The following is a 27864-nucleotide window of genomic DNA, read 5'->3' on the forward strand; positions in this document are numbered from 1 at the left end:
CGCTAGCTCTTTTGAAAACGTTAGTGTAATAAAACCCTATAGGCCCATTCTTACTTGGGAAATTTGCGCTAATCGCGAAACGCAAACGTGTAGCTTGCACCATTTTCCGGCGATTTCCCGGGGATCGCAGTGCAGTGCTATAGAAGCGCTAAGCGCGATTGCGGACAATTCGCTGCACTGTCCAGTGATTTTTTTTTTTTTTTCCCCCCACATGAAATCTCACTCCTGCAAAACGCAGGCAAAAATCGCCGGCATTTTGCACTTCTAAGTGTGAATGGGGCCTTAGGGTGGAAGTGTTTATCCTGTAGCATTCAGATTTATAAAAAATTATAAAGGTATGTTGCCTGAAGCAATCACTTAGGGCTCGTTCACATCATTTAGCAGAGATGGCCGTGCGATCGGAACTCAATGCGTACGATCACACGCCATCTGCTACTATGCACTGCAGATCCCATTCACTACAGTGAATGGATCTGTGCTGCGATTTCCAAAAAGGGCATGCAGCAGTGCGATGGCGCACAGCACTGCTGTGCAGCACATATGATGGGAACGGTAGAAGGGCTTATAAAGGCTTCGTTTGGAGCAGGCATTCAGGCTTCTCGCCACTTAGGAACTGTACGCAGTGGAGCGTTGCGATGTGGTATATCTGCCGATTGGTAGTGGGGCTCACTGCACTGCAATACTCTGCCTATAGCAATGTGCGGCGGGGATGTCGTGATATGGTAATGCACTGCATACAGTGTTATCGGTAAACGGGGGTGATAACAGTACAAGGGAAGCATACTTTTGATTAAACTGCATGCTTTACTGTTCTTGACGGAACGCGTGGGTAACCTGTAGTGCTCTGTCTCTAATATTGCGTCACGTTCCTGCTATCCCTGTGAAAGGGGGCCTTGGGGAGGTCATGCAGGTTTTCAGGAGCAATGCGTGATGGGGAAGCTTCTTTAGCATCCAGGGTCCCCAACCCCCCCAAAATATGTACTTCATAAGGGGCACTTTTTTTTCCACTACAGGTATACTTTAAAGGGAAACTGAAGAGAGAGGTTAATGGAGGCTTCCATATTAAAGGGAACCTAAACTGAGAGGGATATGGATTTTTCCTTTTAAACAAGACCAGTTGCCTGGCAGTCCTACTGATCTCTTTGGCTGGAGTAGTGGCTGAACCACACACACCTGAAACAAGCATACAGCTAATCCAGTCTGACTTCAGTCAGAGCACCTAATCTGCATGCTTGTTAAGGGGCTGTGGCTAAAAGTATTAGAGACACAGGATCAGCAGGAGAGTCAGGCAACTGGTATTATTTTAAAAGGAAGAATCCATAACCTTCTCAGTTTTTAGGTTCCCTTTAAAGAGAGTCTGAAGCGAAAAAAGATCTCGCTTCAGACCTCATAGCTAGCAGGGGCATGCGTGCCCCTGCTTAAACGCCGCTATAGCGCGGCTTAACGGGGGTCCCTGTCCCCCCAAACCCCCTCCGTGCAGCGGGGGAGCGCTTCCTGGTTGGGGCAGGGCTAACCGCCGCAGCCCTGCCCCATGCGCGTCTGTCAGATGCGTATCTCCGCCTCTCGCCCGCCCCTCTCAGTCTTCCTTTACTGAGAGGGGCGGGGGAGAGGCGGCGATGCGCGTCTGATAGACGCGCTGGGACTCAGGGCTGCAGCCGTTAGCCCTGCCTCCAGGAAGAGTTTTCCCTACGACCATTTTACGACCAACTTTTGCGGGGGGTGGGTTGGGGGTGAAGGGACCCCCGTTAAGCCGCGAGATAGCGGCGTTTTAGCAGGGGCACACGTGCCCCTGCTATATATAAGACCTGAAGCGAGATTTAGTCTCGCTTCAGTGTCTCTTTAAAGGACAACTGAAGTGAGAAAAATATGGAGGCTGCCATATTTGTTTCCTTTTAAACAATACCAGTTTCCTGGCAGCCCTGCTGATCTATTTGGCTGCTGTAGTGTCCGAATACCACCAGAAACAAGCATGCAGCTAATATTGTCAAATCTGACAGACACCTGATCTACTGCATGCTTGTTCTGGGTCTATGGGTAAGTATAAAGCCTCATCTACACGCGTAGATGAGGCCCCGATCCGGCGGCTCGATTAGCCGTCGGATCGTCTCTTCCGCGTCCCCGCTTGCGTGCGCCGGATTCGATACCCGCTCGTCCCCGCGCCGCTTATCTTCCGCTCAATTCCCTGCCATTGTCTCCTAGCTGGGAACGAGCAGGGAATCTGCGGTAGCAAGATCTGACCTGTCGGATCTTATCAATCAAGCCGCATCAGCGGCTCGATTGATAACACACACCGGAGCCTCATATACGCGTGTAGATGACGCTTTAGAGGCAAAGGCTCAGCAGGGCTGCCAGGCAACTGGTGTTGCTTAAAAGGAAATAAATATGGTATCCTCCATATCCCTCTTGCTTCAGTTGTCCTTCAACATGTGGCAGTTAATGACTGGTGCACAGTTGTTAGGGTGACGGTGATGTGCATGGGTGCTGTACTGGCACGATGTTCAGCTATAAACAGGCAGCATGTACTGATCAAGGGAGAGGAGTTTCAGCAGGGTGGCGATGTATATGTTGTTGGTGTTGTGTAGAAACAGATTGTAAATACTATGAAAATATTTTGTGTAGGTTAAAGTTCTCATACTACATGGAGGTGGTAAAATTGGTCTGCGATTGGCCAATCAAAATTGTAGGTGTACAAGGTTTTAGTTTAATGCTAGGCATACACGGTCAGTTTAAGCGCGCTGGCGCGTCACCGCTCGTCCGCGGGGAATCTATCCGGCGGGTCATGGGACCTGTCCGAGATTATCAATTGAGCCATCAGCGGCTCGATAAGTAAAAAACGAACCGTGTATGTTTAGCATTAAAGAACCTGAATGAATTGGTCTTATGGCTCACTCAGGCTAGCTTACGTATGTATTTGCAGGCTAGCACTTAGTGATGCGATTTCTGCACTCCAAGACCTCCATAGAAGTGCAGTGAAGCTGCTGTTCTGCTCCTTGGATCTCCATAGAAGTGCAGTGAAGCTGCTGTTCTGCTCCTGTTCTGTTCTGCTGTGGTGGCTAGATTGTGTAATGGTTAAGGGCTCTGCCTCTGACGCAGGAGACCAGGGTTCGAATCTCGGCTCTGCCTGTTCAGTAAGCCAGCACCTATTCAGTAGGAGACCTTTGGCAAGTCTCCCTAACACTGCTACTGCCTATAGAGCGCCTCCTAGTGGCTGCTGCTCTGGCGCTTTTAGTCCGCCAGGAGAAAAGCGCAATATAAATGTTTTGTCTTGTCTTGTCTCCTTGGATCGCCATAGAAGTTCAGTGAAGCTGCTGTTCTGCTCCTTGTATCGCTATAGAAGTTCAGTGAAGCTGCTGTTCTGCTCCTTGGATCGCAATAGAAGTGCAGTGAAGCTGTGGCCCTGCTCCTTGGACTGGCATAGAAGTTCAGTGATGTTGCTGTTCCGCACCTTGGATGGCCATAGAAGTGCAGTGAAGCTGCTGTTCCGCTCCTTGGATGGCCATAGAAGTGCAGTGAAGAGGCTGTTCCACTCCTTGGATGGCCATAGAAGTGCAGTGAAGAGGCTGTTCCACTCCTTGGATGGCCATAGAAGTGCAGTGAAGAGGCTGTTCCACTCCTTGGATGGCCATAGAAGTGCAGTGAAGAGGCTGTTCCACTCCTTGGATGGCCATAGAAGTGCAGTGAAGCGGCTGTTCCACTCCTTGGATGGCCATAGAAGTGCAGTGAAGCTGTAGCCCTGCTCCTTGGATTGGCATAGAAGTTCAGTGATGTTGCTGTTCCGCACCTTGGATCGCCATAGTACTGAACCGCTCTCCGCTCCTCTTGGAGCACACCGCTGTTTGTTTTAGGATCCGTGTCTCCTAACAGATAAATAAAGCGACAGAGTTGATTTGCTTTTGTAAATCCTCGCTGTTTTTATTTTCTTTTTCTCATTTTTCCCGAGGATGGGAGGCTCTTCCAACAGATGGCGATCTCGCCGGGAGAGACGCGATGCATGACACGGAGCCAGCCAGCTCCTCTGATGAAACATATGTTTAGACAGATGATCGGTTTTCCTCGTTATAAAGTGCCAAAAGAACATGATTAACAAAATGAGCGCCAATAATAACATGTAATAATTGCACGCCAGCCCGGCCAGAAAGCGCTTTAGTGTGCGGCGCTCGCGAGCCGTTTCGGGAGCAGATGGGCTTGTGATGTAATTAGGAATCTTTGTGCTAAATGAGCCATTATTTAAATTGGCTGCTAATTTTCACATCTATTAACCCGCTGAAAAATGGAGAGCCAGGAGTTCTGTTTAGTGATTTCTGGTTGTTGAGTAGTGAAGAAATGTTTAATTTTCTCTCCAGCTGGCTGGAAGGAGATGCCGATAGATGACGCTGCCGGAGGAGCGTCTGAGGGAATTACGGCGCTGGCTGCGCAATATTCCTCTTCGCTTGTCCTTCACTTTTGCAGACTCCACACTTGTCTTTCATTGGTTCCTGCAAAGCCCTTTTCCCAGACCCCTTTTTAAGGACAACTGTAGTGAGAGGTATATGGAGGCTTCCATATTTCTTTTTAAGCAAAACTAGTTGCCTGGCATCCTGTTGATCCTCTGTCTCTAATACTTTGAGCTATAGCCCCTGAACAAGCATGCAGCAGATCAGGTGTTTCTGACATTTGTTGTCAAATCTGACGAGGCTAGTTGTATGCTTGTTTCTAGTATGAATCAGCCACTACTGCGGCTAAATAGATCAGCAGGGCTGCCAGGCAACTGGTATTGTTTAAAAGGAAATAGATAAAATAGCCTCCATATACCTCTCACTACAGTTGTCCTTTAACAAACGTGATCATGACTGCTTCAGTTTTAAACCTGAACTCCTGCACAGGAGAGAAGGAAAACCGAGAAATGCACCCTGTATGTATTTAGAGAGTTCAGCCTGTCTAATTCCCCCTCATTTCTGTTTAATCACAAGTTGTGATTTGATCTAACCCCCCCATACCCCGCGTGTGACATAACTGCCAGGGCAGATAGCTCATTTGAAAGCACAGGATATTGACCCTATGTCTGCTTCCATGAAAGCGGGAAGTAAACGCTGCAGCAAGGAAATGTTTTTTCTTGATTACTATGCTGTTGCTTATCTTTTAGAGCAGAGAGGAAGTTCTGAGTTCAGGTCCGCTTTAAAGGACAACTGAAGTGATGGGTATGTTGAGACTGCTGTATTTATTTCCTTGTAAGATGGACCTGAACAGGACAGAAGGAAAAGCTAGAGAAATGCACTCTGTATGTAGTTAGAGAGAAGAGCCTGTCTGATTCCCCTCTTCTGTGACTAATCAGCACTTGAATGAATTTGATCTCTCAGCTATGTCGGCTCTGGAATCTCATCTGCCTGGGCAGAGGAGATCATTTTTTTTTTTTAAACACACAATGTTAACTGTCTACTTCCATGAAAGCAGGAAATGGGCACACTGCAGATTTATTGCAGGATCTGTATCAGTAGTGTATCTGTTTTTTTTTTCTTGGTTATTATGAGTTCAGGTTTCAATTTAAACAATACCAGTTGCCTGGCAGCCCTGCTGATCTGTTTGGCTGCAGCAGTGTCTGAAAAACACCAGAATCAAGAATGCAGCTAATTTTGTCAGATCTGACAATAATGTCAGAATCACCTGATCTGCTGCATGCTTGTTCAGGGTCCATGGCTGAAAGTATTAGAGGCAGAGGGTCAGCAGGATAGCCAGGCAACTGGTAATTCTTAAAAGGAAATCAATATGACAGCCTCCATATCACTCTCGTTACAGTTGTCCTTTAAAGCGCACCTGAAAGTAATAATACAATTAAATTAGGTGCTTCCCTTTAGTGGGGGGAAGCCTCCGCATAGCCCATAGGCTTCCCTGAGCCTAGCCATTACAGCCCTGGGTCCCTCTGAACATATTCAGAAAGCTTTTCAAATATGTTTTTATAACTGTACTCCTGCTTTAGGGCAGCCAGGAGTATTCATCAGGCAACCTAGGCAGGTGCTTGGGGCCTAGTGTAGTCAAGGGGCCCACCTGCCACCACCTTTGACCTCTCTCCACTTCCATCTTACCACAAGGGTGCCTCAAACCTACTACCTTGCCTAGAGTTTCCTTACATCAGACCGCTCTTGTCGGAAATGATCAAGTTGATCGTAAATCTGACGGGAAATTGCATTGTGTGTACCAGGCATTAAACCCCGTATAATCTACCTACACTAGCTAGCAAATGGTCTACCTAATTGACATTTGTTATAGAGATGTTAAAGGGACCTTGAGCAGAAGCCGTGGGTATGCATATAAGCATACCAACGGCTATTTGGTAAAGAGGAGACACTCACCGGCCCCTTATATGAGCGCTCCTGCCCCCCGGACTGGCCTCTATAAATTACATTAAAACAAGCGACTCTGAACTAAAGTCACGCTGTTCTACAGAACAGGAAGCTTGCGGGTCGTCTCTGCGCATGTGCAGGCTCCCTGGTTTCTTCCTCCCTATGCCCTTGAACCGCATAATGACGCGCGGCAGAGAGAGGGGGAAGAAGCAAGGAAGCCTGAGCAGTGAGGACTCTCAGGCTTCCTGTTGTATGACTTTAGTTCGGAGTCACTTGTTTCAATTTAATTTATAGAGGCCAGTCCGGGGGGGAGGGGCGCTTACTGAAGGGGCCGGTGAGTGTCTCCTCTTTACCAAATAGCCGTGGGTATGCTTATATGCATACCCACAGCTTCTGCTCAGGGTCCCTTTAACCTGCTGGGTTTTTTTTCGGCCAATTTTTTTTTTTTTTTTTTTTTTTTAAATCATGTAGCTAGCCTATCACTAGCTACATGATTCCCCCACCTCCCTGTTCCCTCCCACCCTTCCGATCACCGCCGGCGATCAAGCCCACCAGGAAATCCTGTTCTGAACGGGATTTCGTTTAGGGCTTCGTCATCAACGTTGTGACATCACAGGGAGTCCCGATCCACCCCATAGCGGTGATTGGCCAGGCTGCACAAGGGGTCTGCGGGGGGGGGGGGAGGCCCTCTTTCGCGGCGGATCGGCGGCGATCGAAACAAACACACGGCTAGCAAAGTGCTAGCTGCGTTTTTGAAAAGATTGTGCAAATCTGCCCACCAGGGTCGGGGCGGTGCACAGCGGCGTTACTGGACGAGCTCAGCTCGTCCAGAACGCTAGGGAGGTTAATGAAGTGTTTTGGGCATTAACTTTATCCTATCTTGAGCACTTAGCCCTGGGACCTGCTTGCAGTAGCAAAACTCTCCCAAAAGCTAGTGTTTTTGAGAACAATTTTGCCACTGGAGCGATTTCAGTGTAAGTGATTTTGGGCCCTGCTTTTTCCTTTATGAATTTGCCCGAAAAGTGCTGCATGCAAGGCAATTGCAGTTTTCGCGAATCAAGATGGCTCCTGTGGATCACCTACATTGACTTGACTTTCATTAGCCTAGTATGTTTGGAATCGCCAAAATTTCCAAAGCGTGGCTGAAATTGCTCTAGTGGGTTTCAGGCCTAAAGGCGCGTACGCACGCCATACTTTTTCAAACGACTGGTCTGTCGGACCCTCCCACGGTGCGGACGTTCTGCCGACAGTTGCACGTGAGTACAAGCTTTTGGCAGACTCAGACGCACCGCGGGAGGGTCTGATGGACCTGTCGTTTGAAAAGTACGGCGTGTAATCGCGCCTTAAGACGCGTGGTTTTCTAAGCGCTTGTGATTTGTAAAGCTCTTGCTAATGTAAATGCTTTGGCCTATTTTTATAAAGACACATCCATAGCATTACATTAGCATAAGCATTTCAGATTGCAAGCGTTTAGAAAAATGCTGCTAGTGGGTCCCAGGCCATACCTGATAATGCTGTTTAATTTAAATGTACCTCCCCACATTGGTAGTCTAATCACTGTCACCCCACATTGGTTCCCTGAGCGGTTGTTAAGCTCCTTTTGATCCAGTGTTTGTGGCTGCTATTTAACGTTCTATAAGTGTGTCTTTGCAAAGCCTGCTGTAGCGGTACATCTCCTGCGATGCGTATCCTCAATTGCAGCACTCCTAACACTAAACTTCAGGTGCTGTAACATATTGAGCTATGCACTTTCAAGTTGTCTCAATCTGCACAGACCGCTGATATGTATATTTATAATTCTATAAACCTTTTTTGTTTACACCACAGGTGTCAAACACAAGGCCCGTGGGCCAATTCCGGCCCCCTTCACTATTTTATGTGGCCCTCGAGCTTCAAATTGACATGTTTGTAGGCCGTAAAAGAGAAAATTGAATCCATTCTGTATACTTGTGTTTGTACGTTTCCATGGACACAACAGGCCATTTCAGATGTATACATGTGCGTTTTTTTTTTTTTGTTGTTTGTTTTTTTTTTGCATGGGTTACAGTTTGATCTTGTTCAATAATTTTCTGGTACGTGGAATATCTATCTATCTATTTATCTTTATTCAGTGTGTGTGTGTGTGTGTGTGTGTGTGTGTGTGTGTGTGTGTGTGTGTGTGTGTGTGTGTGTGTGTGTGTGTGTGTGTGTGTGTGTGTGTGTGTGTGTGTTTTTTTTGGGTTTTTTTTTCTCATTACAGTTGAGTCTCAGCTACTCGGCACTAATGGGGATTGACCGGATAAGTGTGCTTTCTGGTTGCTTGAGACTCGATGTTAAAAAATAGGCCTAGATCTGACCATACTACTCTACATCTCTATATCTATCTATATATTCTATCTACATGAACACAGTAATTGAAAGTTATGTTAACCTTGAGGGACCCATGGAACCCAGTTTTTAAGCACAACAGAACCCACAAACAGCCTACAAAGTTGGCCTTCCCCACTTCGAGTACTGCCAGTGATTTATGCTGATTGGTTGAGACTGCTGGTTAGTCGAGTTCCGGATAACTGGGACTCTACTGTACATGCACTCTCCCTATCTCCCATTGGGATTTGTCATATAGATCTACTCTTTATGCACATTCATTGCACACCTTTAAAAGCATGGCATCCTTGCCCTACCTGCCCATACCTCCGAAAGCTGTAAGCAAGCATTCTTTTTAAGCGAGACAGCTGGTGGCTTTGTTTGTTTTTACTGCAATTACAGAGGGTCACATTCAGGTATTGCACATGACGTTTTTTTGGGTTCCACTGCGAAGGACAGTTTTCCATTCTTATATGTGCTGTAATTGTACTGTTTGTGCCCCCTAGACCCCTTTTTATCTTCCGTTGTCTTCTATATCTTTTGGCCACATCAACCAATGTCGGTGGCCTTTATTGCTGAATTAAATTTCCTAAGCAAATGCTGACCTTTTTGGAAAGCTGTGCTTTTTTACAGTGTATTTTTCCAGGTCAGCCAGCAATGAAGTATGACTTTCTGTATCTGCTTAATGATACTTCCTTGCAGCCATGGCAACTGGCCATTCTTTGGTTTGATTTAACTGCTACAATTTTTCATTTTTGCATTTCCATCTGCAATGAGTTTTCCGTTCACGCATGTAGGGACTGTTCACAGCTAGAGGTTTGTCAGGTACAAGAGATTGAGAGGCGCCCAAAAAATGTCTAAAAATGTTAACAATAATGGTAAGAGCAGCTTACCTAGTATTGAAGGTCTAAGCCTATATACTTGAAGAATTTATTGCACAAAACATACAACTTGTCTCGTGGGCTATAATCCCACTTCTTAATGAGACTCGGAGATGAGTCATACTGCCATTTTTTTTTTACTTACCCGGGGCTTCATCTAGCCCCATAAGCATGGATGTGTCCCTCGCCGTCCTCCAGCAGTCCTCTGTTCAGCCGCAGTCAACCCCCGATACGCGGCTGTCTGGCTTAGTCTGACTGACTGACGTCAGCCGGGGCCTTCCAGAAGGTCCGCGCATGCGCAGAATGCCCCCGCTGACGTTACTGAGCCGCTTACCGGAGAAGATTGTGGCTTAAGGGAGGCGCTAAGGAGGATGGCGAGTGACACATCCTTGCTTATGGGGCTGGAGGAAGCCCCGGGTAAGTAAAAAAAATAGTAATAATAAATAAATAAAAAGGCAGTATTACTTAGCTCTGAGTCTCTTTATGGTCAATGACCTGTTTTGAACGGAGCTAGGAGCACCTCTCAGATAAGACCCCCTCCGGTGGTGCTTTTCCCTATGACCACTCCCTGGTTGTGCCTAACCTTAACTCCTCCCCACCCCCGTGGCACCTAACCCTACCCCCCCCCCCCCAAACCTTAACCCCTCCTTTGTCGAAGAGCCGTGATTTGCAGCAAAGAAAGTCAAATTGAGTGCCTGGAGGCTCTATCTGATAGAGGCACTCCCAGCTCCGTTAACTGTTGTTCAAGCACTTTATAGGCCTGAGGAAGTGAAATTATAGCCCACGAAATGCGTTCTGTCTAAATGCTTCTGTAAAGTATATAGACATAGACCTTCAATACTAGGTTAGTTACTCTTACTATTAACATTTTTATACATTTTTGGGCGCCTTGTACCAGATGGTGCCCTCCTAATCAGGGTAGAAACAGCAGTATCTTTTTTTTTTTTTTTCTTTGGGGGGGGGGGGGGGTGGCCGCATCATAGAGAGACCAGTTGTTACCAATATAATATTTCTAATATTTCTATAGCGCTTTTCTCCCATAGGACTCAAACAGCTTAGGCTCTCTCAGATTCAGTAATTGGTAGTAGGATGAAGTATTCACACAACAAAAACTATATTTCTGCAAATGCCAAACTGAACAGGTGGGTTTTCAGTCTGGATTTAAACACGTCCAGGGATGGAGCTGTAAGGAGTTCCAAAATGTAGGAGCAGTATGACAGAAGGCTCTGGGACCAAAAGTTTCCAAGTGGACTCTGGGTATGACTAGATTATTAGAACCTGTGGATCTGAGATTGCAGGGATTGCTATGCACCAGAGTGTGGGACTGGCTGAAGGCGGTTGCTGTGCGCCAACCCTGGTCTGTGAATACCTTTCTTTGGATTACTTTTTACCTTTAACAATTTTTACATACTACACTATATTGGGCTCCTTCTCTTCTCTTGTGTGCCATTTTTAATCAAGATGACTACTTCCAGAGGTTGATCAGGATTAGTGGATCACCCATGCCTGTTTACAGCCCATACAGCGCTAAGCCCAGTTCAGTTCCCCATCAGTCTACCTGTCCCCTACTTTCTTGAAATGTTGCTTTTATAGCTTTTTAGTGCACGCAGATGTCCTGGAAGGACTTTTTTTTTTTTTTTTTTTTTTTTTTTCTTATCACAAAAGTGGTTTTAAGCTTGAAGACCAACTAGGTGTCCTGCCCCCCCCCCCCCCTTTATTGTGTAGCAGACAATGCTCTTGTCAGGCCTGAGTGTGGGTGAGGCCTAGTTGTGGAGGGGAGACCCGTGAAATGCCTTCTGTTCTGTATTGCGGAGGAGGAAGCCATGTCAGATTCCTCAGCCACACAGAAGTAGTCAGCACATTTTCTCAGAAACATGGGACCTGACCTTTCCGGCAGATTAATAGGTCCAGCCTAACCCAGAGAGGCTTTCCTATATATTGCCGCATTAACATATTTCCCAAAACTGCTTCATCAGCGCCGTATTAATCTCTTCCCTGTCACAACCAGCGGCTGTTAAAACCTTGGCTCGCTGACAAGCTCCCCATTATCGCATTCTTCCTAAAATTGCCTTCTGCCATGTACAGCCATCTCCAGGCCTGGGCACCGGCAGTACATTTCCTTCATTAAACTTCTACACTCCCATTGTCACTGCAGCGATAACTCATCTACGTGAGAAGGATGCCCAATGAACATGAGATTTCTGTCTAGTAATGGTGCCTGCATAAGGGTGTACAAAGTACTGAGGCCTACTACAGCAACTAATCTGCTTATTGCCCAAACAGTGTTACCTGCAGCGTTTGCATTACCATGAAGCCTTTTTTCTGTTCCCTTTGCCAGTAGGATTGGTTTTGTTAGGGTGAAGTGGCGGTTGCTGTTTAATTACCTGTAGAGTGGTTCCCAGTGCAATTATTGGGGTACTTCATCGCAATTAGGGAGTGTTACAAGTGGTTGGTGTTAGGCCAAATGAGGACAAATGAATGAGGAAATAAAGGTGTGTACACACATACAATTTTACTACTTCCATGTATTATGTTGCCAACAGATTTTAAATACTATAGACAGCCAAGCAATCTGCATATTATTATTATTATTTTTTTTTTTACAAAATTATAAAGTTTATTGAAGCACAGTAAAACCTATAAACATCTCCATGTATCTTGTCAAAACAGTATTTGTACAGAAAAATCTATACCACGAAGAATAATGATTTAGTACATAGAAAGTGCAACAGTACAGGGTTGAAGACAAGTGCACACACACAAACTATTGAAGGCATCATCGAATACAAAATATCAGGAGCAAAAACCAGGAAATGTAGTGCATCAGGTCAGGGTTGCCAATCCAATTTCTTATTTTTCCTGGACAAAATGGTCAAAAAATATGGACACTTCAAGGTTTGGACAGACGGGGCGGAGTCAGTAGCGGGCTTTTAAGGAAACTTCTTGTGAATTTCGGGAGGAGAGAAGCCTAGCTGAAGCTATGTGGGCACATTTCACCAGCAAATACATGTGGGCACGGGCAGCACACTTCACCAGTAATACATGTGGGCCCTGCAGCACATTTCACCAGTAATACATGTGGGCACGGGCCCTGCAGCACATTTCACCAGTATTACATGTGGGCCCTGCAGCACATTTCACCAGTAATACCTGTGGGCCCTGCAGCACATTTCACCAGTAATGCATGTGGGCCCTGCAGCACATTTCACCAGTAATACATGTGGGCCCTGCAGCACATTTCACCAGTAATACATGTGGGCCCTGCAGCACATTTCACCAGTAATACATGTGGGCCCTGCAGCACATTTCACCAGTAATACATGTGGGCCCTGCAGCACATTTCACCAGTAATACATGTGGGCCCTGCAGCACATTTCACCAGTAATACATGTGGGCCCTGCAGCACATTTCACCAGTAATACATGTGGGCCCTGCAGCACATTTCACCAGTAATACATGTGGGCCCTGCAGCACATTTCACCAGTAATACATGTGGGCCCTGCAGCACACTTCACCAGTAATACATGTGGGCCCTGCAGCACACTTCACCAGTAATACATGTGGGCCCTGCAGCACATTTCACCAGTAATACATGTGGGCCCTGCAGCACATTTCACCAGCAATACATGTGGGTCCTGCAGCACATTTCACCAGCAATACATGTGGGCCCTGCAGCACATTTCACCAGCAATACATGTGGGCCCTGCAGCACATTTCACCAGCAATACATGTGGGCCCTGCAGCACATTTCACCAGCAATACATGTGGGCCCTGCAGCACATTTCACCAGTAATACATGCGTGCACAGGCAGCACATTTCACCAGTAATACATGCGTGCACAGGTAGCACATTTCACCAGTAATACATGCGGGCACGGGCAGCACATTTCACCAGTAATACATGCGGGCACGGGCAGCACATTTCACCAGTAATACATGCGTGCACGGGCAGCACATTTCACCAGTAATACATGCGTGCACGGGCAGCACATTTCACCAGTAATACATGCGGGCACGGGCAGCACATTTCACCAGTAATACATGCGTGCACGGGCAGCACATTTCACCAGTAATACATGCGGGCATGGGCACTGCAGCACATTTCACCCGGTTATATTACATGGTACAAATCCTATTGCAGTGATAAATAGATCATTATCTGACAGTGCACCAGTGCCTACATATTACCACAGCTATGAATCGAAACGTAAAAGTAAAGGAAAAGGGGGTGTGGGGTCATAAATCCACACTGACTAGATTAAATGAAAAAATACAAAATTTATTAATGTCATTTTGAACAAACTTTAAAAGAAAGCACCGGTACAAACTGCCATAGAGCCTCACCCCGCATGCATCCAACAGACATACCACTACCTAGGATCACCTAGTGTGATCAGGGATCCCAAAAACTTGCAAAACATAGGCCTGAGGAGGTTCCTTAAACAAAGCGTCCTCCCACCGAGTATACCAGACAGTGAAATGACAATGTTCCAAAGATGCAGGAAAGGATCCGAATGCAGCAGCACACAGAAGCAAACAGTCCAATTAACCACTTCCAGACCGCCTAACGCACAGAGGCGGCCGGGAAGTGGAGCCCTGAAGGACCGGCTCACCCACAGAGGCGGCGGTCCATTTAAGGGCATGGGTGGAGCGATCGCGTCATCCGTGACGCGATCCTCCGCCGGCGCCTGTCACCGCTCGCCCGCCGCAACATCCCGCCGGCTATACGGAAGCGCCGGCGGGATGTTAACCCCGCGATCGCCGCATACAAAGTGTATAATACACTTTGTAATGTTTACAAAGTGTATTATACAGGCTGCCTCCTGCCCTGGTGGTCCCAGTGTCCGAGGGACCACCAGGGCAGGCTGCAGCCACCCTAGTCTGCACCAAGCACACTGATTCCCTGCCCCCTGATCGCCCACAGCACCCTTCAGACCCCCCCCCTGCCCACCCCCCAGACTCATGTTTACACCCAATCACCCCCTAATCACCCATCAATCACTCCCTGTCACTATCTGTCAACGCTATTTTTTTTTCGTCTCCCCCCCCCCCCCCCCCCCTGCCCACTGCCCCCTCCTGATCACCCCCCACCCCTCAGATTCTCCCCAGACCCCCCCCCCCCCCCTGTGTACTGTATGCATCTATCCCCCCTGATCACCTGTCAATCACCCATCAATCGCCCCCTGTCACTGCCACCCATCAATCAGCCCCTAACCTGCCCCTTGCGGGCAATCTGATCACCCACACCAATAATCGCCCGCAGATCCGAAATCAGATCACCACCCAAACGCAGTGTTTACATCTATTCTCTCCTCTAAACACCCACTAATTACCCATCAATCACCCATCAATCACCCCCTATCACCACCTGTCACTGTTACCCATCGGATCAGACCCTAATCTGCCCCTTGCGGGCACCCAATCACCCGCCTACACGCTCAGATTGCCCTCAGACCCCCCCTTATCAATTCGCCAGTGCATTAGTTACATCTGTTCTTCCCTGTAATAACCCACTGATCACCTGTCAATCACCCTGTCACTGCCACCCATCAATCAGCCCCTAACCTGCCCCTTGCGGGCAATCTGATCACCCACCCACACCAATAGTTCGCCCGCAGATCCGACGTCAGATCACCTCCCAAGGGCAGTGTTTATATCTGTTCTCTACCCTAAACACCCACTAATTACCCATCAATCACCCCCTGTCACTGCTACCTATCAGATTAGACCCCTATCTGCCCCTAGGGCACTCAATCACCCGCCCACACCCTCAGAATGCCCTCAGGCCCCAGCCCTGATCACCTCGCGAGTGCATTGCTTGCATCTATTCCCCCCTCTAATCACACCCTGAGACACCCATCAATCACCTCCTGTCACCCCCTAGCACACCTACCCATCAGATCAGGCCCTAATTTGCCACGTGTGGGCTCCTGATCACTCGGCCAAACCCTCAGATCCCCCTCAGACCCCCTTCCGATCACCTCCCCAGTGCATTGATTGCATCTATTTTCCCCTCTAACCACCCCCTGAGACACCCATCAATCACCTCCTGTCACCCCCCTAGCACTCCTATCCATCAGATCAGGCCAAATACAACCTGTCATCTAAAAGGCCACCCTGCATATGACCGGTTCCACAAAATTCGCCCCCTCATAGACCACCTGTCATCAAAATTTGCAGATGCTTATACCCCTGAACAGTCATTTTGAGACATTTGGTTTTCAGACTACTCACGGTTTTGGGCCCGTAAAATGCCAGGGCGGTATAGGAACCCCAGAAACGGACCCCATTTTAGAAAAGACACCCCAATGTATTCTGTTAGGTGTATGACGAGTTCATAGAAGATTTTATTTTTTGTCAAAAGTTAACGGAAATTGATTTTTGTTTTTTTTTCACAAAGTGTCATTTTTCACTAACTTGTGACAAAAAATAAAATCTTCTATGAACTCGCCATACACCTAACGGAATACCTTGGGGTGTCTTCTTTCTAAAATGGGGTCACTTGTGGGATTCCTATACTGCCCTGGCATTTTAGGGGCCCTAAACCGTGAGGAGTAGTCTAGAAAACAAATGCCTCAAAATGACTTGTAATTAGGACGTTGGGCCCCTTAGCGCACCTAGGCTGCAAAAAAGTGTCACACATGTGGTATCGCCGTACTCAGGAAAAGTAGTATAATGTGTTTTGGGGTGTATTTTTACACATACCCATGCTGGGTGGGAGAAATCTCTCTGTAAATGGACAATTGTGTGTAAAAAAAAAAAATCAAACAATTGTCATTTACAGAGGTATTTCTCCCACCCAGCATGGGTATGTGTAAAAATACACCCCAAAACACATTATACTACATCTCCCGAGTACGGTGATACCACATGTGTGGCACTTTTTTGCAGCCTAACTGCGCTAAGGGGCCCAAAGTCCAATGAGTACCTTTAGGATTTCACAGGTCATTTTTGTTTCAAGACTACTCCTCACGGTTTAGGGCCCCTAAAATGCCAGGGCAGTATAGGAACCCCACAAATGACCCCATTCTAGAAAGAAGACACCCAAACGTATTCCGTTAGGAGTATGGTGAGTTCATAGAAGATTTTATTTTTTGTCACAAGTTAGCGGAAAATGACACTTTGTGAAAAAAAACAATTAAAATCAATTTCCGCTAACTTGTGACAAAAAATAAAATCTTCTATGAACTCACCATACTCCTAACGGAATACGTTTGGGTGTCTTCTTTCTAGAATGGGGTCATTAGTGGGGTTCCTATACTGCCCTGGCATTTTAGGGGCCCTAAACCGTGAGGAGTAGTCTTGAAACAAAAATGACCTGTGAAATCCTAAAGGTACTCATTGGACTTTGGGCCCCTTAGCGCAGTTAGGGTGCAAAAAAGTGCCACACATGTGGTATCGCCGTACTCGGGAGATGTAGTATAATGTGTTTTGGGGTGTATTTTTACACATACCCATGCTGGGTGGGAGAAATACCTCTGTAAATGGACAATTGTGTGTAAAAAAATCAAAAGATTGTCATTTACAGAGGTGTTTCTCCCACCCAGCATGGGTATGTGTAAAAATACACCCCAAAACACATTATACTACTTCTCCTGAGTACGGCGATACCACGTGTGGCACTTTTTTGCACCCTAACTGCGCTAAAGGGCCCAAAGTCCAATGAGTACCTTTAGGATTTCACAGGTCATTTTGAATAATTTCGTTTCAAGACTACTCCTCACGGTTTAGGGCCCCTAAAATGCCAGGGCAGTATAGGAACCCCACAAATGACCCCATTTTAGAAAGAAGACACCCCAAGGTATTCCGTTAGTAGTATGGCGAGTTCATAGAAGATTTTATTTTTTGTCACAAGTTAGCGGAAATTGATTTTAATTGTGTTTTTTCACAAAGTGTCATTTTCCGCTAACTTGTGACAAACAATAAAATCTTCTATGAACTCACCATACTCCTAACGGAATACCTTGGGGTGTCTTCTTTCTAAAATGGGGTCATTTGTGGGGTTCCTATACTGCCCTGGCATTTTAGGGGCCCTAAACCGTGAGGAGTAGTCTTGAAACGAAATTATTCAAAATGACCTGTGAAATCCTAAAGGTACTCATTGGACTTTGGGCCCTTTAGCGCAGTTAGGGTGCAAAAAAGTGCCACACGTGGTATCGCTGTACTCAGGAGAAGTAGTATAATGTGTTTTGGGGTGTATTTTTACACATACCCATGCTGAGTGGGAGAAAGATATCTGTAAATGGACAATTGTGTGTAAAAAAAAATTAACAAATTGTCATTTACAGAGATATTTCTCCCACCCAGCATGGGTATGTGTAAAAATACACCCCAAAACACATTATACTACTTCTCTTGAGTACGGCAATACCACATGTGTGGCACTTTTTTGCAGCCTAACTGCGCTAAGGGGTCCAAAGTCTAATGAGCACCTTTAGGCTTTACAGGGGTGCTTACAATTTAGCACCCCCCAAAATGTCAGGGCAGTAAACACACCCCACAAATGACCCCATTTTGGAAAGTAGACACTTCAAGGTATTCAGAGAGGGGCATGGTGAGTCCGTGGCAGATTTCATTTTTTTTTTTTGTCGCAAGTTAGAAGAAATGGAAACCTTTTTTTTTTTTCGTCACGTGTCATTTTCCGCTTACTTGTGACAAAAATTAATATCTTCTATGAACTCACTATGCCTCTCAGTGAATACTTTGGGATGTCTTCTTTCCAAAATGGGGTCATTTGGGGGGTATTTATACTATCCTTGAATTCTAGCCCCTCATGAAACATGACAGGGGGTCAGAAAAGTCAGAGATGCTTGAAAATGTGAAAATTCACTTTTTGCACCATAGTTTGTAAACGCTATAACTTTTACCCAAACCAATAAATATACGCTGAATGGGGTTTTTTTTTATCAAAAACATGTTTGTCCACATTTTTCGCGCTGCATGTATACAGAAATTTTACTTTATTTGAAAACTGTCAGCACAGAAAGTTAAAAAAAAAATCATTTTTTTGCCAAAATTCATGTCTTTTTTGATGAATATAATAAAAAGTAAAAGTCGCAGGAGCAATCAAATAGCACCAAAATAAAGCTTTATTAGTGACAAGAAAAGGAGCCAAAATTCATTTAGGTAGTAGGTTGTATGAGCGAGCAATAAACCGTGAAAGCTGCAGTGGTCTGAATGGAAAAAAAGTGGCCGGTCCTTAAAGGACTTACGAGGTGAAAAATTGTAATTTTGGTCTTTACCTGTTTACTATGTGAATCCATAGGTGTGTTACAATGCGTCCTCCGTTGCATTCCGCCTCAAAAGTATCTTTTATATTCCCCCCAGGCTACGACCCGACCCCACAGCACGGGTCGTCTCCTATGCCACATTCAAGATGGCCGCCGCAAAGATCCACGGCTGCGCAGTACGCATGGCGGAGAGTGCGGCTGCGCAGCTCTCCACCCTCGCCCAGCCGCGTACTCGCTGTTAGCGTCATCCTACTGTGACAGCGGGCGCGCTCACAGCGAGGGCGGAGAGCTGCGCAGCCGCAGTCTCCGCCATGTGTACTGCGCAGCCGCGGATCTTTGCGGCGGCCATCTTGAATGTGGCATAGGAGACGACCCGTGCTGTGGGGTCGGGTCGTAGCCTGGGGGGAAATAAAAGATACTTTTGAGGCGGAATGCAACGGAGGACGCATTGTAACACACCTGTGGATTCACATAGTAAACAGGTAAAGACCAAAATTACGATTTTTCGCCTCGTAAGTCCTTTAAGGGGTAGAAAGCCCTAGGTCCTCAAGTGGTTAAGGCAGTTAGCAAGCGAAGCCCAGATCAATAAAGGATGTAGCAGAAAAGGCACATATGCGTATGAGCACAGACTAAGGACATACTGTACCCACTCCAGATGCAGCTTAGATGGAGTCCAGTTAGCTCCTGGCTGATCAATTTGCAGGTATCTCGACCCCTTGGCAGGAGCTCACAGCTTGGGGAGTGTCGAAGGGTCCAATGGCAGCGAGTCCATGCATCTGTGCTGCTGGGTGTAGCTGTATGGATAGCTCATGCAGTTTGTTAAAATGCAGCACTCTGCCCGACTTGGAAGCCGCAGGCTGGCTAGAGTCAGTCCAATGGGCACCCGGGGGCTAAAGAGCCAGCAGCCCTGACATGTTTCGCCGGGTCTACCGGCTTTTACGAAGGGAGGCGTGGCAAAGAGGAATCCCCGCGTCCAGCCATTTATGAAGGACGCGGACGCGGGCACGTTGATGTCCACACGCGTCACTACATACGCGTCATGCGCGTCACCCGACCCCGCCTCCTATCCGCAACCAATCATGGTGCCGGAAAAACAATCCCGGCGGCTCACGGCAGAATGGCATAGCCTGCCTGATTGGTCAGGACGGAGGGGGAGAAGGGGCATGGCTGGATTGCGGGGACGAACATAAATAAAGAGAAAAGAACAAAATAAACTAAATATAAACACATAATCAAGCAAAACCATTCGAAAATTAATCAAAAGTTATTCAAACATTAATTTTTGAGCAGAGACGGCATACTCACAAAAAATCTTCAAATGTGGACACAAAAACCGCATAAATGCGGAAATATGTCCAAAAAATATGCCAACATGGCATAGTCACTTGAAATAAAAAATAAATGGTAATAATAATCAATGCCTGCTGTGCAGCGATGTTGCATAGGGACAGACAGGGAGACACAGGTGGGAAACAGCCACAGCGGGCAAGGGGAGCACAACTAGCCCACACCAAACAGGCAACAACGGAAAAAGGGGGGGGGGGGAGGGGGGGTCTAAAGGGAAGGCTATCAGTAACATGGATCCCGGGACAGAGTAAGTCAGTTAGGTAAAAAGGCCGCGAAACCAACTGTTTCGTTAAGGCCAGGATGTTCAGTGGCCCCTAGCTCAAAGATCCATCTGGACTCCTTCTGCAGGAGCAGACGATCGTAATTACCCCCTCTAATGGTTGTATGCACACGGTCGAGGCCGACAAATCGTATACCTCGAAGATCGCCCCCATGTGCGGATCTAAAATGTCTTGCAACCGGTGTGGTGGATGCAATGCTCTTGATGTTAGCAATATGTTCACCAATTCTGGATTTGAAATCGCGTCCTGTTTTACCAATGTAGAATGCGCCACATTGGCACATAAGAAGGTAAACCACAAAGTGGGTATTACAGTTTACATAGTGTTGTAGACGCTTGTGGGCAGCACATTTCACCAGTAATACATGCGTGCACGGGCAGCACATTTCACCAGTAATACATGCGGGCATGGGCACTGCAGCACATTTCACCCGGTTATATTACATGGTACAAATCCTATTGCAGTGATAAATAGATCATTATCTGACAGTGCACCAGTGCCTACATATTACCACAGCTATGAATCGGCCATAGAGTGCCCAGACAGATCTTCTTCAGTGGATTAGCAGTACTTAATCACTGTGTGATTACTGTTTAGTGTGTGTACATATAACCTTTCCGTTTTGTGTTTTTCTCTTTTGCAGTTGAATATTTTGGTGGACACCGGAAGCAGTAACTTTGCAGTAGCTGGAGCAGCAAATCCTGATGTTACAAAGTTTTATAATTCAGAAGCGTAAGTGATGTCTTTTTTAAAATTACTAACTAGGAAATCTGTCTGAGCCTGGCAAAGATGTGAAAATGTGAAGTACAGTCATATGAAAAAGTTTAGGAACTCCTCTCAGCCTGCACAATAATTTACTCTATTGTCAATAGTAAACATAACCGTGACATTTCTGTGTACCAGGATTTTCTTTCCAAGGTTGTTTTTTTTTTGTTGTTTGTTTTGTTTTTGTGCAGTAATATTAAGATGTATGAAATTAAAGGAAATGTGAAAAATTGGCTGTGCAAAAATTTTAAGTATCCTTGTTGCTATGCTTTTCAATGCACGTAATGTCCCAATATTGATTACGTAGCAAACCAAATTGTTTGAATTGGCTTGTTATGGTGGCCATACATGGTAAAATAAAAACGTTCGATTATCCCGTTTATTCGATCTAAATGATCGAATCGAATGAAAGTTAAAAAAATATTATTTTTTAGATCAAGAAATTCAAACTATTATCGGTTTTTTTTCCGTGAAAAATCAATTGGACATGCTGGAAAAATCTTTATATTCGATCTAATGGAATAATCGAACTAAACTATCTAATCTAAAAAAAATGAAATTGTACCATGTATGGGCCACCCTTAAAGTAAACCTGAAGGGAGGAAAAAAGTCCCCCTGAAAGGTACTTGCCTCGGAAGGGGGAAGCCTCTGGATCCTAGAGAAGCTTCCCCCGTCCTCCTCGGCAGAGACAATCCAGTTCTGGGACCCCGAGAAGTCTGTCTGTCACCGCTAAGCTCAGGCACACTAGTGTCTTTCCACCTGGGCCCCTGTGAGAATGGCCAAGCCTGAGCTGGTTGCTCTGCTGCGATTGGCTATTTCCGCCAGAGCCTGAGTGAAAGCCGCTAGTACGCCTGCGCAGGCAGGCCAAACTATTTTCTAGGGTGCCAGCGATGGATCAAACCTGTTGGTTCTGTCAGATTTCTACTTATTACAGTAAGTGGCAGCAACATAGGAGAAAAGTAATTTATGGCGCATTTTACTCTTGAAGAAACATGCCTCTTATTTGTATAGGTTTACATGTATTTTTAATTTTAAGATTTTTGTGACAGTGGTCCTTTAAAAACTACTAAATTCCTATTAGGAGTAGGACTGCAGGTACTGAATCTCATCAGTCCTTTTTTTTTTCTTTCTTCTTCTCTTTTTTTTTTTTTTCCTTCTGTTTCACTTCAGGATTGTCTTAATGCAAATTGTATGCAGCTTGGATATAGGCCAACCAGGTGCACTGTCTGCTGATAAGGATTGGCCCAATCCCAAGTTGCATATAATTTGCATTGTAGAAGCAGTAGAGTATTGCACCTTGTTAGCTATCAGTAAAAGCAAGAAGTTTTAAATCGGGGTGATATCATTTATTGGATAACTTAGACGTAATTAAAAAGTAAGCTCTTGGCTACTAAGCCTTCTTCAGACTTTATTTCTGTGTATTTACAAGATGTAAAACTTACAGCTTATATACAATGGACATTCAGAGTAGAAACCATTATTTTGCAAACATAAAAATGTCATTCGATGCCTTCAGTACAACTTCATAAACTCCTAAATTACAGCTCCTGAATTTGTAATGAAGGCATCTGACATTTATTTGTTTGAAAAAGAATGTTTCTCCTCGGCATGTCTAGTGTACCTAAGCTGTGTTTTACATCTTGTTAAAACACAGGACGAAAGTCTGAAGAAGGCGTATTAGCCGAAAGCTTACTTTTTATTCACTTCCAAGTTAGCCAATAAATCATACAATTTGCATTAAGGCCTAGATTAGTAGCTCATTGACCATCTCTCTACAGTCTATACAGAATAGTGGGGCTGGTGGCAGTAGTGTTTTGGCTACATAGTGCATGTTGTCTTATGTAGAAACAGTGCACTAAAAACCGCACAAAAATCGGTTGTCCTTCCGAGTTTGCAGTGTACAGAAGAGAGGGGTGGAAAGTTTGGATAAAGTGATGAGTAAACTGTCTCTAAGGCCAGGGAACCAGTAGCAGCACTAGTGATTTGAAAAGCTCTTGCTAATGTAATATGGGATATTTTTAAAGAGACTCTGTACAAAAAAAAATACCCCTGGTGGGTACTCTGGATCCTATTACAGCTTTCCCCCTCCTCCTCCGTCCCACGGCGGTTTCGCTCGCTCTGGCCCATGGAATGCACAGGCGACAATTTGCCAGGCTGTGCAATATTTACCTTTCCCTGTTCCAGCTCTCTGCTCTGAAAAATGCAGAAATAGCCGATCTCTGTCAGGTACACTCTATTGGGCAGGAGACTTGAGCCTGCGCAGTAGAGTGGAAATAGCCGATCCCAGTCGGATCCAAACAGAGAGCCGCTTCTGCACCTACACTGGAGTCAGAAAGGTAAATATGTACATGCCCTTCGTTTGGGGAGCTCTATCGCTTTCACCGTGGGAGGGAGGAGGACTGGGGAAGCCTCGATGGGATCCAATGGCTTCCCCCTGCCAAGGTGAGTACCCCGAGGGGCATTTTTTATTAATACAGATCATCTTTAAAAGTCACATCCTTCAAGTGGGATCACACACATTGCATTACGTTAGCAAGTGATTTTCAAATCACAAGCACTTATAAAAGTGGGTTCCAGGCCTAAGAAGTCATCAGAGCTCTGGTAGCTGGTTCAGGAGAAAGTTGATGTGGCTACTGGTAAGTGACAGACGCCTTGTCTAAAGAGCTGCAGTTGAACACTTGAAAACTTCAAGGATTTGTGCATGATGAACCCGGCATAAACTAAGGTCTCCAAGGCGAGCGTTGTTAAAACAGCACAGGAGATTTGGGCACAGCCAGCGTCACCAAAGGCCGTAATGGGAATTACGGCTATCGCAGCGCACAGTGAGTAACTTCGGCGCCGTCAGAAGATTGAGCTTACCTTTAAAACGTTGTCATTCGGCCGCCATCAACAGTTGGAAGTCGAACTACATCATTCCCCACTATCCACGTTAATCTGGAGGGAAAATGGTAATTAGCGGCGGCGGGACTTGTGCAGGAGCCGGGTAAGTCGTATATCGGCTGTATCCTGCGCCCATGTCTCCCAGCGGCTGATTTCATAGGTACAATTTTGTAGGCTGAAGGCAATAAATTCACCAGTAGTCAAATGCTCCTGTTCACTGGCTGGGCGATTGCTAGTGCTCGACTTGGGCATTGGACAGGTGCCCACCCTCTCTATGGAGTTGCATCGAGCATGGCGGTTGCCATCCTCAGACATGACATGAGCCTGTTTTTGGCCACCGGATAACTCCGCTGCATGTCAAACATCACACACGTTGTTAACAAATGCTGCATGTAGTTGCAGGCAAATGGCACCTGTGGCTAGGAGGCGGAACTACCCAATAAATGAGCAGTACAGCCAGCAACAGAAAAGAGGCCTATATCAAATCTAAGGATTTCTACTTGACTGAAAACACACTCCGCTATTTAGTCTGAAAATGTTAATGCACTGCTAACAAAAATGTTACTGTTATCAAAACGGTTCCATTAACAGTAGCAGAGGCCATGCCTCACATCTGCCTGGGGGGGCACAACAGACCTGGGGGAGGCAGCTCATAGGAGAACAATGAGAGCTTGGTGGAAAAAGAAAGTACGGGAGGAGGGGTGATGACCTCTGTCTCAGATCTACATTCTGCAGCCTTTGTGGTGTTTGTTGTGCTGACTGGTCATACATACTTGGTCATACATACTAACAGTTTTGGAAATAAGAGACTGGGTGTACAGGAGTTGCCGATAGTAAGAATATTGGTAATCTAAATTATTGATCTTTCACTATAGACTAACCCGTTGCCCGTCCTCACTTGTACTCTCCCCCTAGTGCTTAAACCAAACACCTCCTATCCCACACAATGCCAACACAAATTCCCCCTCCTAGTGCCTAAAGCTAAATCATTTCTAAAACCTATACTTAATCCCTACTCCTGTGCCTATTTGTAGCTGATGGGCTACTTACTACAAACCTGTGTAGTAACTGATCAGCTACTTTATGTAGTCAATCAGTTACTACTTCCATATTGGTCGCTAACTCGCTGTTTGGGGAGTCTGATTACCAATGCTCAGCATTTGCATGAAATGCCTGCCGAGCCATGCACCCAAATCAACTGCTTAGCTGTGAAGGAGCAGTGACTCTGTGGAGGGGCAGCCTAGTGGGGCAGAGACTCTGTGGAGGGGCAGCCTAGTAGTGCAGAAACTCTGCGGTTGGGCAGCCTAGTAGTGCAGACATGAGGGGACAGAGACTCTGTGGAGGGGCAGCCTAGTAGTGCAGACACAAGGGGTCAGACTCTACAGAGGGGCAGTCTAGTAGTGCAGACATGAGGGGGCAGAGACTCTGTTGAGGAGCAGCCTAGCAGTGCAGACATGAGCGGGCAGAGACTCTGCAGAGGGGCAGCCTAGTAGTGCAGACATGAGGGGGCAGAGACTCTGTGGAGGGGCAACCTAGCAGTGCAGACATGAGGGGGCAGAGACTCTGCGGTTGGACAGCATAGTAGTGCAGACATGAGGGGGCAGAGGCTCTGCATGGGGCAGCCTAGTGGTGTAGACACAAGGGGGCAGGGACTGTACACTAGTGGACTACACCTCTGCAGACACGTGCGGGAAGCAGCAGTGCAGATGTAGGGAGAGACTGGAGGAACATGGTTTCAAGTTTGATCTGCCTGTGAAGCTGATAATCACATTGAGGCTGTTCTGTAAAGCCCCAGAGCTTTGTCTGCTGTCATCGCCTCTCTTCACACTCCGCACATCCTTATGTGCACACGTAATGCAGCCTTGCTTTGTACTAGGAAGGACGTGGACTTTGTGAATGATCCAGGTCTTAGCAGGATGTTTGTGCTGTAATTCTGCATGCCGAGCATTTACTGTGTGCAGAACAACTTAACAATCTTTCACCAGATTCTGTAGGCAACAACTAAAGTTAAAGTACAGATCCTTTCTCAACTAATAAACGGAGCAAACTATCAAGCAACAGTAAGGGCCCGAGCCCACTAACGCAGTTTATCCGCTTCTGTCCGCTTTTCAGCATCTGTAACATTGTTGTTTAACTGAAAAGAGGACACAACTGCATCAGTGGGCTTAAAAATGCAACAAAAGCCCCAGTGCAGTAAACTTTACCTGTTCGTGTCCGCCGCTGGCTCCGGGATCCGTCTGCATACGCATACACGTGCCCCACGTGGTTGCCGGAGTAACGCGGGCGCATGCGACATCACTAGTATACACTGGCAACCATGTGGGTTGTGTGTATGCGAATTGTGGACAGAGCCAGCACTTGACACGGACCGGTAAAGTATATTGCAGATCTCATACATCCCTTGTTTAATGGACAGTCATCTGCAGATCAGATCCACCAGGATGGATATTCAGATCTGCAGATGAGTGTCTGACCTACAGATGAATGTCTGTTAAACAAGGTGTATATTGAGATCTGCAGATATCATAGACTATGAATGCATTTTGCAGGAACGGATCTTTTGCAGAAACAGAACTTTTGCAGATACTGATCTGTTGAATGTGTACAGCATCTGTGTGTGCAGCATCTTGCAAAAAGTTTTATCTGATGGGGAGTTCAGCTCCATAGAATAGATTGTGTAGAGTATGCTCTCATACTACATGGAATGGGGTAAAATTGGTCTGCGTACTTGCCTTTTTTCAAAGACTTTTATCTCAAGTCTGTATGTAGCATTAAAGCTCGTACATACTCTGTACCAGAAGCAACGACGGGTCCGCTGGGCGGTGTTTAGCCGACAGTATGCGCGTGTGTGGACAGAACGATCCGCCCGTGCTACGTGACCAAGGTTGTTTAGATCCTCTTCTAGTTGTGCCAGGTACATTTCCTCCTTATAAGACTGTAAGCTTGCGTGGGCAGGATCCTCTCTTAATATACCATATTTTTCGGACCATAAGACTCACCTAGGTTTAGAGGTAAAAAAAAGAGGGGGTAAATACTAATCCTGGTGCATCCATGGTCGAGGAGCGCCTTGTGGATCCTTTCCCCTCCCAATTATTATGACCTCCTTGTACATTTTGTCTCTGTGTCAGCCTCTGTCCTTTCTGTGTTGCATTGTGTCCTCATTTGTCCTTGCTGTGACTCTGTGTCCACCTCTATTCTCATGTTCTCCTTTGTTCACCTCTGTCCCCGTGTCCTACTTTGTCCTTGCTATATCCCCCTTTGTCCTGCCAGTGTCCCCATGTCGGGAGTACTCACCCTCTGTCTTGGTAGATGTAGCATATCTTCAGCTGCTGTGCAGGAGGTACTGTTTTTTCTGGTGCAAGGAGGGGCTGCTGAGCCCCAGGCTGTCATGCCGCTGCTTCCTCCCACACACAGACAGCGCGTTCCACATCCACCAAGCTGTGGGAAGCTTGGACTCGCCTGGAGCTCTGCTTCTTTCCTGTCTGCATCCAAAGTGCAATCCATCCAGACCACCATGGCCTGTTGCAGGCTGAACGTTTTGTAGAAGTCATCTGTTGGCTGGGGGCACTGCCAGTCAGGGCCCCTGCTGTGCTATGACAGGATATGATGGTCTAGATGACGGGAGCCCAAGTCCTGCCCTCCAGACCTTCGAATCCTGTCATAACATAGCAGGGGCCCTGATTGGCAGCACCCCCAGCCACCTGGGCTTCTCCGGGCTTCCTGCAGCCTGGTGGATATGGAACACGCTGTCTGTGTGTGGGAGGGAGCAGCGGCTCAGCAGCCCATCTGTGCACCAGACAGAACAGTGCCTTCCATA

The 27864-nt window shown here is 46.4% G+C and overlaps 1 protein-coding gene across 1 annotated transcript in view; it reads left to right on the plus strand.

Annotated features, from left to right (window-relative positions):
• The window catches only part of BACE2 (beta-secretase 2), a 76914-nt gene that overhangs the window by 16909 nt on the left and 32141 nt on the right, over positions 1-27864 (plus strand). The window contains exon 2 of the mRNA XM_068266034.1: positions 21046-21134. Coding sequence (XP_068122135.1) covers positions 21046-21134 — 89 coding nt within the window. The remainder of the gene's footprint in view (positions 1-21045; positions 21135-27864) is intronic.

This window comes from Hyperolius riggenbachi, chromosome 2, assembly GCF_040937935.1.
Source record: "Hyperolius riggenbachi isolate aHypRig1 chromosome 2, aHypRig1.pri, whole genome shotgun sequence".
Classification (NCBI taxonomy): domain Eukaryota; kingdom Metazoa; phylum Chordata; class Amphibia; order Anura; family Hyperoliidae; genus Hyperolius; species Hyperolius riggenbachi.